The sequence below is a fragment of the Elephantulus edwardii genome, unplaced genomic scaffold (genome assembly GCF_000299155.1).
Source record: "Elephantulus edwardii isolate Elephantulus edwardi_28Jun2011 unplaced genomic scaffold, EleEdw1.0 scaffold00009, whole genome shotgun sequence".
Taxonomy (NCBI): Eukaryota; Metazoa; Chordata; class Mammalia; order Macroscelidea; family Macroscelididae; genus Elephantulus; species Elephantulus edwardii.
The window spans coordinates 8,495,509-8,508,726 of NW_006399759.1; the positions used below are offsets into that span (position 1 = coordinate 8,495,509).

Consider the following 13,218-nt stretch of genomic DNA (forward strand, 5'->3'; position numbering starts at 1 on the left):
CTGTTGGGTCACCTTTCTTTGGAATGGGAACAAATATTGATCTTTTCCAGTCAGTTGGCCAGCTGGCTGTCCTCCAGATTTCCTGGCACAACTTAGTGAGGGCATCCAGGGCAGCGTCTATTTGTTGAAATAAATCAATTGGTATGCAGTCAACTCCTGGAGCCTTGTTTTTTGCCAATTCCTTCATAGCAACTTGAACTTCCTCTTTGCATCTTTTAGAAGAATCAAATTACCATATTTGTTGTGAGACTACATTCTCTCTATGTTCATCTATATGTATGTCCTTTTGCCAGTACCACTTTATCTTGGTTACTATAGCTTTTCAGATTTGAAATTGAGTGATACAGTTCCTCCAATTTTATTCTTCTTTTTTCAAAATTACCACCACTCCTGTTTAATACTGTGTTGAAAGTTCTAGCCACTGCAATAAAGCTCAGAAAAGAAAGAAAATGCATCCCTGCTGGCAACAAGGAAGTAAAACTATATTTACATGTGATGTGACTTCTAATGTATGGAAAATCTCAGAGTCAGCAAACTGCACCTACTGGCCTAATTCCATCATAACTTCCAGCATAAAACTGACTCACAAACACACTAGCCCTCAGCCTGAAGGCGAGGCCAAGCATTTCAGCATTTAAAAATTCTGGCATGCCCACATGCTGATGGACTGTTAGCCAGAGGCCCCCAGTTCATCTGACAAGTCCCATCTGTTGACACCCACTTGGGATGAAAAGAAGAAATGAAGAAGGTTATACAAGTGCTCAGGCCTTTCGTTCATAGGGTTGTTTTGAGTCGCCTACGACTCTACAGCACTTAACAACAACAACAACAACAATGGCTTAATAGGGATCTCTAGTGGCTTACTGATAAGGTGGTGTGCTGCAAACCCAAAGGCACACGGTTTGAGTCCACCACCTGCTCTGTGGGGAAAAGATGGATAGTCTCTGAATGGTCAGCTGTGAGTAGATTCTGACTTGATGGCACACAACACCAGCAGCAGTGCCATTTGTAAAACTTACTCAAAAGATTAAATACTTTGAAATACACTTAATCAGAAGTACAAAGGACAACTACAGAACACTGCTTTAGAAAACCCCTATGTAAAATGAGGCCTATGTATAGGGAAGAATATCAGCTCATACTACCAAAGGTGGTCTACAGATGTGATTTCATCCCTATCCAGTTACCCTCATTATCCTTCAAAGAGATGGAATAAGTAATCACCCAGTTTACATGGAGAAGAAAGAGACTCCACATAAGCAAATGATGCAGAAGAAGAAAAACAAAGGAAAACTACTTGCAGAGTCACTGTAATCACAACCACCTGGTACTGGTCCAGTGACAGATACGTAGACCAATGGAACAGATTTGAGGACCCAGAAATAAATTCTTCTGCCTGTGGACAAGTGACTTTTGACAAAAAGATAGAATCCATTAAATAGAGGTAAAAACAGTATCTTTAGCAATTGGTGCAGGCAGAACTGGGTATCTTTTTTGCAGAAGATTGAAACAACACTGATACTTCTCTTAATTTAAAACAGTTGGCTAAAGATGGGTCAAAGACCTAAGATCAAAGTAAAAGTAAGGGCAAGCATAGTAACCCTAATACAAGGTACATAGAATATCATATATAACTGAAAAGGCACAGTCAACAAAGGATAAGCTAGATGAGTGGAACCTTCTAAAAATGAAAATCTTTCATGCATTTAAATAATTGTAAAAAAGAAACTATAGACTGAGGAAAAATACTTGGCAGTGACATATTCTGCTCGTCTCTAAGATGTATGGAAACCTCTAACACCTTAGCAAGGAAAAGACAAAGCCCCAGTTACAAAAGAGGCAAAGAACTTGAAAAGCCAGTCCCCCAAAGATGAGGTTCAGATGGCCGAAAGACACATGAAGAAGTCAGTTCTCATGATCTTAGCTTTGAGAAAGATGCTCATCAAAACAGCATTGAAATACCACCTTGGATTTCTTTTTATTTCTATTCTTGCTTTTTTCTGGGTAACCAAGACTTCATTGGTTTTTGGTGGCACAGTTAGCTAAGGGAAAGGTCAGCAACCCGTTGGGCCACACTCTGCCCACTCTGCAGACACACTCTCTCTCTCTCTCGTGTTTTCAGTTTGTTGTCACACATTGGCCTTTGGGTCATTTGGCACAGGACTTTAGGATGACCTGTGAATGCCCAGAATTCTTCCATCATGACTCCTTTCATGCTGGGTCCCAGTCAGGATACTTTTCTAGCCGCATCTGGGTTGGCATTTGAGTGTCCATGTTTGCTTGCTTTATGATAAATCCCTAATGGAAGATGACCTTATTTTTCTTGAGTAGCAGTTACGAGCCAGGCAGAAATCCAAATTCTGGTCAGATTTGGACCAGGTGGTAAGCCTCACCATCAACCAAAAATATGAGCTCGTGCAAAAAGAGCTGGAAGATACAAAGGAAGACAGAAGGCACTTGAGGACCAGTGCTGAACGGGACCTCCAGCATCATTAGGTATACCAGTCTCTCAGCAGAGACCATCCATTCCATCTGAGCTCCCCACTCCCACCCCAGCAAGCTGTATCTAGAGTGTGTTAGTCTTGTAATTGTTAGTGCTTTGGAAGAAACATAAGCAGGATAAGACAAATTGAGCACCTACCCATCTTTAAGGAACTTAATGCCTGCTTTAAGGAGACAATAAGCTTTAAATGTTCTTTTAAAAAAATATTTTCTATAGCACTTAACCAATGCTAAATGTAATGAATGTTGTTATATTTTGGAGGAACATTCTTCTAAGTTGTACATAACTCTTCTGTCAGTTTTCTATACTGAGGTAATCTGGGTTTGTTGTGATGCTGAACCTTATGCCATTGGGATGTCAAATGCCATAACGGTTTCCCGAGGTGACAGTGTTTGGTGGAGCTTCCACTTTAAAATAGATTTGGAAGCAGGAGTGACATCCACTTCCTAAAACCACTTGCCTATTGAAACTCTATAAACTTGGAGAAACGATGGTAGTTATAGAAAGGCTTCAGGTCTTTTGTTCATAGAGTCAGTGTGAGTCGTGCTTGACTCGACAACAATCAACAGCAACAACCAAGACCTCACATATAATGTTGAACAGGAGTGATGAGAGTAGAAATCCTTGCCGGTTACCCAATCTTAATAGATAAGCAGTTACTGTTTCACTTGTCAGTCAGATGTTAACTGAGGGTTTTTTAAAAAATATCCTTTAGCCGGCTGAGAAAGTTCTTTTGTAATTCCTTCAGCTTATCATCGTGAATGAATGTTGTATCTGTAGTTTGGCTAAAAATTGAGCGACAGTGTGAATTTAATTCTAGGTTCAAAGAGTTAGTGATGGCTCTGGTCTTAAGGACAAGGGCTTTCTAAAAGAAAATGTTGTTACTTACATGCTGTCCAGTTGGAACAGACTCATTAACTGCCCCTCCTGTGGGTTTTCAGAGGCTATAAATCATGTGGGAGGAGATTGACCGTCTTTCACCCATAGAGTTTCTGATGGATTGGAACTCCTTACCTTTATCACTAGATCACCAGAGTGCCTTTATAAAAACTCTACAGTTACTTGTAAATAAATAAGTAATTAAGTAAATTGTATTCTGTCAAGGCAGAACTAACTCATAGCTGACCTTCCAGTGGGTTTTCAGAGGCAGTTAATTGCACTGGAGTAGATTGCCCATCTTTCTCTCACAGAGCAGCTGGTGAGATTTGAACCATATGCCTTCAGGATTGCAGCATAGTGTCTTGCCATTAGGCCACCAGAACACGCCTGCGCACCTGCATTCTCTCTTTCTCTCCTTCCCCCTCCCTCTCCCTTTCCCTCTTTTCCTTTCTCTCTCTCTCTCTCTCTCAGCAATTGGATTCTAGAAGGTGGGTTCCCTTGTTTTGGTGAGGTTTGGTGGGCAGATCTTGTATTTAAAAGGTGGTTGATCTCTCGGGCCTGTGGCTCTTGGGCCTGGTGTTAATTGTGTTTGGGATGAACATTCTTCTAATGGGTACAGCACTAGTCTGCCAATTTGCTGTGCTGAGGTAACTTGGGGTTGCTGTGATGCTGATTGCTGTGCCACTGGTGTGTCAAATGCCATAATGGTTACCCATCATGGACAATGTTTGGTGGAGCTCCCGGATTGATTTGGAAGGAGTGGCATCCACTTTCTAAACCACATGCCTCTGCAAACTCTATGAATGTAGAGAAATGACGATAGTTATAGAACAGGGTTCAGATCTTTTGTTCTAAGGTTGCTATGAGTTGTACTTGACTCGATGGCACTTAACAACATATATATATATATATATACGTTCTTCTAGGTCATATAGCCCTGGTGTGTCCACTTATTATTCAGAGGTAACTTGTAGTTGCTGTGAAGCTGAACACTGTGCCATTGACGTGTCAAATGTATTAATGGTTACCCATAGCAGACAGTGTTTGGTGGAGCCCCCCGATTAAAACAAGCTTGGAAGCAGGAGTGGTGTCTACTTGCCTCCAGAATCCTTGTGAACCTGGAGAAAGGATGAAAGTCACACAAGTGTTGAGGACTTTCATTCACAGGGTCGCTATGAGTTGCCTATGACTTGTCAGCAGTTAATAACAATAATGTCAACATGGAGAGTGATCACTTGGCCTAGTGGACAGAAAGTGATGTTCCAAGCCAAAGGTGGGTGACTTTTAATCTGCGGCCCTCAGGCCTGTTTCTTACTGTTTTTATTCAAACATTCTTCTAGATCATATAGCCCTGGTGTTTCCACTTGCCGTACAGAGGTAACTTGTGGTCGCTGTAAAGCTGAACACTGTGACACTGATGTGTCAAATGCATTAATGGTTACCCATGGCAGACAGTGTTGGGTGGAGCTCCCCAGTGGAATCCACTTCCATGATAGCTTGCCTCCAGAAATTCTATGAAACTGGAGAAAGGATGAGAGTTACACTAGTGTTGAGGACTTTTGTTCATAGGATCACTATGAGTCACCTATGACTCGACGGGCACTTAACAACAACAACAACAACAGCAACATATATCTCCCCAGTAAAATAGCATTTGTCATAGCATTGCTGATCACCAAATATGGATTGTCTTCACTAGATTTATGAACTACCTGTATAGTAGTAGTAACAGCAGCCACAGCCCTGGCACCAATAACACTCTCTTTTCTTTCTCAATCCTGTTGAGTCATAGCTGATCTTCTAGTGGGTTTTTAAAGGCTGTAAATTGGATGAGAGATCACCTGTTTTTTTCCCTTGGAGACTCGATGGTGGATTCAAACTGCCAGAGAAGTGTGGCCTGTGTGTTAGCAGTGAAACTCCCTGTGTACTAGGCCCCCGAGAGCTCCTCAGTAATAATACTGTTGTTGCTGTTGTGTACTGTCAAGTCAGAACTGACTCTTGGCTGACCCGCTGGCGGGTTTTCAGAGGCAGTAAGTTACACAGGAGGAGACTGCCCAGCTTTTGCTTACAGAGCATCTGGTGGATCCGAACTGTGTGCCTTTGGGTGGGCAGTGCAATGCCTTACCACCCAGCCACAGCCATTTTGTCTTTCACCAGGTATTATGAGTTATGTCATTTCATTATTTCATAAGGACGTAAGCTGTATAAAGGTAAGGTCTTTGCATCCTTTATTGATTGCTATATCTTAATTATCTCTAGCTGTGTCTGGCACAGACGTATTCATTAAGTGCGAAATCAGTGGTTATGTACATTTTTAGAGCTGTTTTCCTAATGAGGAATGAATCTCGATGTGATTAAAGCACATTCCTGAAGTGGACTGTTACCAGTAGAACTCGAACTTAAACCCCTGCGAGATAATTGTTGTCATTTGACAATGAGGGATTGCATGCCTAATCATAGCCAGATGTGTGTGGTGATATTAGATATGATTGCTGTGCTCTGCGCAATAACAGTTTTTAAAAGGGCCAGAATATGCATGTTTTGGGCTTTGTGGACCAATTGGTTTCTGTACAAGACTTCACTAACTCTGCCACTGTAATACTAAAGCAGCCACAGATAAGATATAAATTAGTGGGCATCTTAAGCTTCTAGTTAAACTTTATTTGGCTAAAAACAGGTAACAGGTCAGGTCAGGTCCGCTCATTTTATGTTGTTGCTGGCCTCTACTTTGTGTAACTTTTTACCAATAATGCCATTGATGTTAAGGGCTGAAATTGCATGGTAGCACTTGCAGTACAAGAGTCTTGGGGTGTATAGCAAACTACTTGTTGCAGTATTAACAGAAAGGTTGGAGCTTCAAATGCACCATGCTTTCCCTGAGAGAAAGAGGGACACTTTCCTCCAGGAACAACGTACAGCCTCAGAAATTAGCTAGAGGAAGTGCTATAAATTGGAACAAGCTCCGCAGCAGTGAGTTTGGTCTTTTTCTATGTGCAGTACTGTGGTCCTCCAGGTGACTCAGAATGTTTTAAAATTAGTTGTTTTTCATAATTAATCAAGAAATGAAAGCAAAATTTAGGCAGTTGCAAGGAAGAGTTTAAGGATCTTTAGGAATTTTTGGACTCTATACAGGGAAAAAATGATAAAAGGAATAAAAAAAGAAAAATAAATATAAGAAGCGTTATAATATTCTGTATTTTACCTAACGTTTCAAATTTGTATTGCCTATGAAGATAGCAAGGTTGGAGAGGAAAGAGCAAATTTTAAAGTATCTTTCTTTATAATTAAAAGTTTTCGTGCCCAGATCCCTTTTTTCTATCTAGGACCTAGATTTTATTTTACTTCTTAAGTGTTTCTTGTTGTTTTTCTTTGGTGTAATTGCTCTCTCTTTAATGTTCTTTCCCTTGGGGTATAAATTATTAAATATTCAAGAATTCTGCATATTCGTATGCTTGATTTAGTGATTTAGGAACAAGCCAATGTTAATTATTTAAGTATTAAGGAATATATTTAAATATGTTATAAAAATTAAGATTTCACTATTCTTTAATGAATTAATATTCCATGTCATCCTTATTTAATTTGTGATTCTTGTTTACTAGAGAGTTCTGGTGGCCTGATCCACACTGAGTTGTGCTGCTGACCCAAAGATGGTACCTCTCTGGTGGGTCAGATTTACCGGCAGCTCTGCAGGAGGAAGGTAGACAGCTTCCTCCTGTGTGATTTACAGCCTCTTGAAAACCTGCTGGTGGGTCAGCTATGACTCTGTTCAGACTCAATATCAGAGAGTGAGTGTATGATTTCACCTATTAGGGAATGCTTTTTAACAGTTTAAGCTATTTAGGGAAGTTGTCTGATTATGCTATTTTCTAGATTTTTTCCCCTTCAGTAAAGCTTCTCTACAATCCTGAAGACATGTGGTTCAAATCCACTGGTGGCTCCATGGGAAACACGACTTGATGGTACAAAACAAGACAAGGCAACCTTGAGCTAAAATGACCCTGAATTTTGGATCCATTGTTGTTGTCTTTAGGTGCCATTAAGTGTAGTACAATTCATAGTGACCATGTAGTTGCTGTGGACCATTGAGTTGAAACTGACCCATAGCTGACCCTCCAGCAGATTTTCAGAGGCAGTTAATCACACAAAAGGAGATTGCCCTTCTTTCTCCATGGGAGCAGCTGGTGTATTTGAACTGTGTGTGCCTTTGAGATTGCAGCACTGTTTTTTACCACTAAGCCACCTGAGCTCCCTTAGTGTATTGCTGCTTCTTAGACACAGAGTTTTTTTTTATAAAAAAAGAGATGTACTTACATAAACAATAGTTATATAAGAAAGCAATGAGAAAGTTGGATTTCCATTTTGCCATTTAGGAGTTGTGTGCCCTTGGACAAATGGTCTGTTCTGGGCATGTTTGCTAATATAGAAAATGAAGATAATAATGTCAATTTGTGTGGATTAAGTAATACATGTACAATGTGACTGGCAGAAGCAAAGTTTGCATTGGAAACTACTTGTTACCAAGTGATAGAAAAGTTAACAGTGAATACTTTTTTATTTAAAATTGTTTCCTGTAAATATGTTATTGTTATTGTTAAGTATTGAGCAGAACTGACTTATAGTTCCCCCCCAGCAGCTAGTCCATACAGCTTACTTTTGAGTTGGCAGCCACCTTCTTACCCCCAAGCCTCCAAATCTCTCTACTGCTAATGTGAAAGATTTTTATATCTTCACTTTATAATAAGTTTTTGCATTCTTTATTGCCACATTTCATAGTTATTTTTTTAAGTTATATTAAGTTACATATTTATGTAAAACAGTAATTAAAGAGGGGGAACTGACTGTATTTTGACTCATCCAGGACTGTGTCAAAAAAATAATCAGGGCTAGGAAGAAGACAGAGTCCTGTATTTTCAGCACAGTAAGCACATGCACCCAGATATCTTACCGTAAGCATGTGTACCAATACAGCGGTCTTGTCTTGTGCTGTCTCATGCTTCCCCTTCTTTCTGAATTTGTCTTTTTTTTTTTTACACTCTGTCTTAATATATGTGTAAGAAGATTGGTTTCCTGTGTCTCTTCACAGTAGAATGAAAAGCACTCGGTTGAACTGTGAATGAAAGAGTGATACAGTGGCTTGTTTTATCTTTGTCTCTAGGATGATTGAGGAAAGTGGCAACAAGCGGAAGACCATGGCAGAGAAGAGGCAGCTGTTCATAGAAATGCGTGAGTCTGAAGTGTTTCTGGATTCCTTGTTGATTTATGCTGTATTCCCCCCATCAAGTCACAGCTTTAATCAGTTAGAAATGGAAGTGAGAGAGCTAAAGAATCAGGGAATTGGAGATCTCAGACAAAAGCATGTATTTTAGTTGAATTGCTTTCTAAGCAAGGTCATAAGTACTAAAGCTGAAATGTTGCCTATATTATCTGTGGTTTTAATGCTAGCCAGTCAAATTAGGCCTTTCGCTGTAGTTCCCTTGTTATCATGACCTGACAGTTGATAATAAATAGACAGCTCACTGCTGTGAAGCTGACCCCTGCCATGTTTCTGAGTCTATAAATCCAATAGAAAAAGACTGCCCATTTATCTCCTGTTGATCTGGATTTGAACTATCAGAGAGGCACAGCCATTGGGTTGGTACAGTTCCTTACAGACTTGTATGGCACTGAGTCAGAACCAACCCATTACTGACCCTCCACAGGTTTTCGGAGGCAGTTAATCACATGGAGGAGATTATCCCACCTTTTCTTGTGGAGCAGCTGGTGAATTTGAACAACTTGCCTTTGGGATTACAGCACAGATTCTTACCACTAAGCCACCAGAGTTCCTTATGGACGAGGCAATCAGATGAACTACCTTATACTAAATACAGACTATAAAATAGAGAGATTTAGTGTTGGGGGGAGCAGGTAGAGAGGAAGAAATTCAACAATGAATGAGTGAAAATCACAACAACAACAAAGACTTCCAGGCTTGGAGGAGGGGAAGTGTTAGGACATTTCAAACTATAGGAAAAAGTAAAAAGAATAAAAGTATGCTTTTGTATAATATTTGTATACAATTTTAAATCTTCTATTAAAAATTAGGTTCTTGCATTAAATTTAAGCAGAGAGAAAAGCCAAGCAGTCCTAAGTATTTGAGGGATTGTTTTACTCTGATTTCTTGTCCGGACCAATGAAACTTTTTTCTTGAAGAACTGTACTCCAGACGAAATCTTAAAATGACACCTGGTCCTATGGGATTGAAGCAGAGGAGGAAGCAGAATGGGGCTGGTTCAGAATGGTAGCCTCTGATACACTTGCAGAATTCTTGAGTTCTGCCTATCATAGTATAAACATCAATGGATAAGGTCAGAGAATCTTAGTAGTAGAAGGCAGAAGTTATCTTAAATCTTTTTCATCCAGTCAAGGATAGGCTAGGTAAGTCTTTGTTCAAAGAGCTAAAGAAGAGATTTTGGCATTGGGCAGGCAGCAAGACAAAATGATCTTTAAAATTTTGTAGTTGTGAGTCTAATTGTTAGTCATCCAAGCCAGTTTTTTTGAGACACTTCACTTTCCTTCACCTCGCCTTCCACGTCCAAGAAAATCCCAAGGTTGAGTCTACCCGATAAAGACATATTTGACTCTGTCATACCATAATGGCAGGTTTCCTGGCTTTGAACTTAGGCTCTGTAATCACTCTGCCTGAATTTGAATCTTGGCTCCTTCATATACCGGTTGTTTAACCTTACTCAAGTTACTTATTGACTCTGTGTCTCAGTATTCTCATCCATTCAATAAGGATAATATGTATGTCTTAGATTTATTGTGGTGGCCTACTAGTAAGGAGCTGCACTGCAATCCCAAAGGCATTCAGTTCAAATCCACCAGCTGCTCCACAAGAAAAAGATGATGAGTCTGTTTCTATGCAGTTTACAGGCTCTGAACACCTGTTTGGTGGGTCAGCTATGAGTTGGCTCCAACTCAGTTGTATATCACAACAAGAATAAAATTATTAGGAAATACTGGGACAAATTCACTTATTTTATGAGATAAGTTGTGCCAGGAACATAGAATAGCAAATCCTTAATATGATTAGTTGGTTTAGCATGAATATTTTTATTACTACTTTCCTGAATTAAAAGAGTAAGTTTCTTTTTCTTCTTCCATTCTTTTTTTTTTTTTTACTTTAAAAAATGAATTTATTTGACACTGCTCAGGAGATTGGAAGTTCAAAGTCAGGGAATATGTTCTAAGGAAAGTTCTGACTCTGCCTCTTTCAATTTCTGGTAGTAACTGGCAATGCTTGACGCTCCTGAGCTTGTCGTGCATTGATCTCTATTGTATCATGGTGTTTGTCTTCCCATTGGGTTTGTGTCCCTGTGTCTCCTCTGGTCTTCTTTATGAACCACCACTCAGAAAGGGATTTGATTTAGGACCCACACCACTTCAGTCTGACCTCATTAACACAACAAAACCTAATCTTTACTTTCAAACAGGGTCATATTTTGACATTTAGGGGCTGCATTTCAATCCATAATAGGTGTGCGTGAATAAACTGGGGTGCTGTCCCTTCTGAGGATGCTCCTCATTGAAGAGGATTGGAAGTACTTGTTGAAGTAAGAAACAACCATTCAAGGAGACAGTTCTTCCATTCTTAACCCTCTCAGGTCTGCTATGTGTATATTGCCAGAATAAGTGATGTAAATCTCTTACTTCTTTGTATAAATCATGTCAGCTGCTCCTCATCACTGTCCTGATAAAAGCCCAAGCTCTTCAGCATGCTAAAGAAGGCCTTTCTGGGTTTGGGGGTTTCCCCCCCTCCTTTTGGTTTGACTTATAAGTTCCCAATTTCTGTCTCATGCCTTCTGTGTCATTTCCCTGAAATACTGAATTGGCTTTCTTCCAGATAGATCATGCTGTCTCGTGTCTTTGCTAATGCTAATGCTTTTACTTCCATTTTCATATGGTGAATTCCCCGCCCCCCATCCTTCAGGTGTCATCTGAGGGATCATTATCTTACTCAGTTTTGCTACATTTATTGAAAAGGTACTGTGATTTCACCAGGTAGAGGTGGCTGTCTTCCTTATTTCTTGACATAGAGGAGCACATGTCTACCGGTGGCATCTCTTTTCTGAAACACCTTAGTTGACATTCTGTCAATTTCCAGAGAGGAACTGACATCATGAAGGACTTTATGAAATATAGCTTAGTTGCCTTATGCTGAGGATCAAGGCCATGTTGATATACGTCACAAGAACCAAAAGCACAAGTGACAAAAACCCAGATAAATTGTACTTAATCATGACCTTGAAAATGACATGGTGGTGGTTGTTAGGCAACATCAAGTTGACCATGACTCATTACAACCCAGTTGTACAACAGATCTGAACGTTGCCCTATCCTGTGCCATCTTCACTATCTCTGATAGACTTGAGCCCATCGTTTCAGCCTCTGTCAGCACATCTTGTGGAGGTTCTTCTTTAATCCTCCACCTTTCCCTGCGTGCTTTTTCCAAGGCTTGTCCGCTCCTCAGAACATGCGGAAAGCATGTGAATGATGTTTAACTATCCTTACCTCTACGGAGCACTCTGGTCACACTTCTTCCACAACAGACTTATTTGTTCTTTTAGCAGTTCTTAGGATATTCCCTACTCTTCTCTGATGCCACAATGAATCAGTTCATTTCCTGTCATTCTTAGTCATTATTCAACTTTCAGGTACATAGGAAGTAATTGAGAAGACCATGACTTGGATCAAGTTCACCTTAGTCTTTAAACTACATTGTTTCTCTTTAGCCCTTTGGAGAGGTTCTTGACGCATCTTCAAGGACAGTATAAGGCAGGGTCCAGGTCTCCTGTTCATAAGGTTGCTTTGAGTTGTGGTCCACCTCATGGCACCTAATGGCAACTTGGGGGGGGGGAGTTGTACAGGCTGTGATATTTGCAATTATTTGCTATGCATAGGAAAGCTGGACAATGACTAGGGATGACAGAAGGAGAATTGATGCCATTGGCTGTGATACTGGAGAAGGGTATTGAATATACCATGGACTGCTAGAGCGGGTGAAACCAGGCAAGGATTCTGAGGCTTCGTCTGACTCTGGACATGTTGCAAGGAGGGGCCAGTCCTTGGAGAGGGACATCATGCTTGGGAGGGTGGAGGGACAGCACAGGAGAGGAAGACCATCTTTGAGATGGATTGATCCAGTTACTGGATCAGTTACTGGGGTAATGGGGGTAGGTGTGTCAGAGAAAGTGAGATTGGCAGTGGATAGAGCAGGTTTTAAGGCTGTTGTACATAGGGTAATTTTGAGTCTCAGGCAACTTGATGGCACACAACAGCAACAACAACTACTTAAAGTGAAAAACAGATGTTTCAGTGGACACCTTTGAGACAATGAAAAGGTAGCCCATAAAGGGGAAGACAGTTTTGCAAGTTATCTAGCATGCTCGAAAGGGTGGAGGGACAGTGCAGGAAAGACCCCAGATGAGATGGTTTGGTACAGTAACTAGGGCAATGGGCGTAGATGTGTTGGAGTTGGTGAGACTGGCTCAGGACAGGGCAGGCTTCAGAGCTGCTGAACGTAGGGTCACTATGAGTCACAAATGACTCAACCACACATAATAACAACTTTTATCTAGAATATATAAAGACTCTTACAGATAACCCAATTTAAGTAGTGGACTAGGCACTGCTGAAGTTTCCTTTAAGTATAATCAAAACATTCTAAAATTGATAGTGGCATTCAAAATTATGAATAGACTTTAAATGGGTTAGTTGTATGGAGTCAACGTTATATTGGAATGAAGCTATTTTGTTGTTATTGTTGTTATGTGCCGTCGAGTCGTTTGCGA

The 13,218-nt window shown here is 40.3% G+C and overlaps 1 protein-coding gene across 1 annotated transcript in view; it reads left to right on the forward strand.

Moving 5' to 3' along the window:
• The first annotated feature begins 8,541 nt into the window (after positions 1-8,541).
• DTNB (dystrobrevin, beta) overlaps positions 8,542-13,218 on the forward strand; it is a 371,266-nt gene continuing 366,589 nt past the window's right edge. The window contains exon 1 of the mRNA XM_006880708.1: positions 8,542-8,608. Coding sequence (XP_006880770.1) covers positions 8,542-8,608 — 67 coding nt within the window. The remainder of the gene's footprint in view (positions 8,609-13,218) is intronic.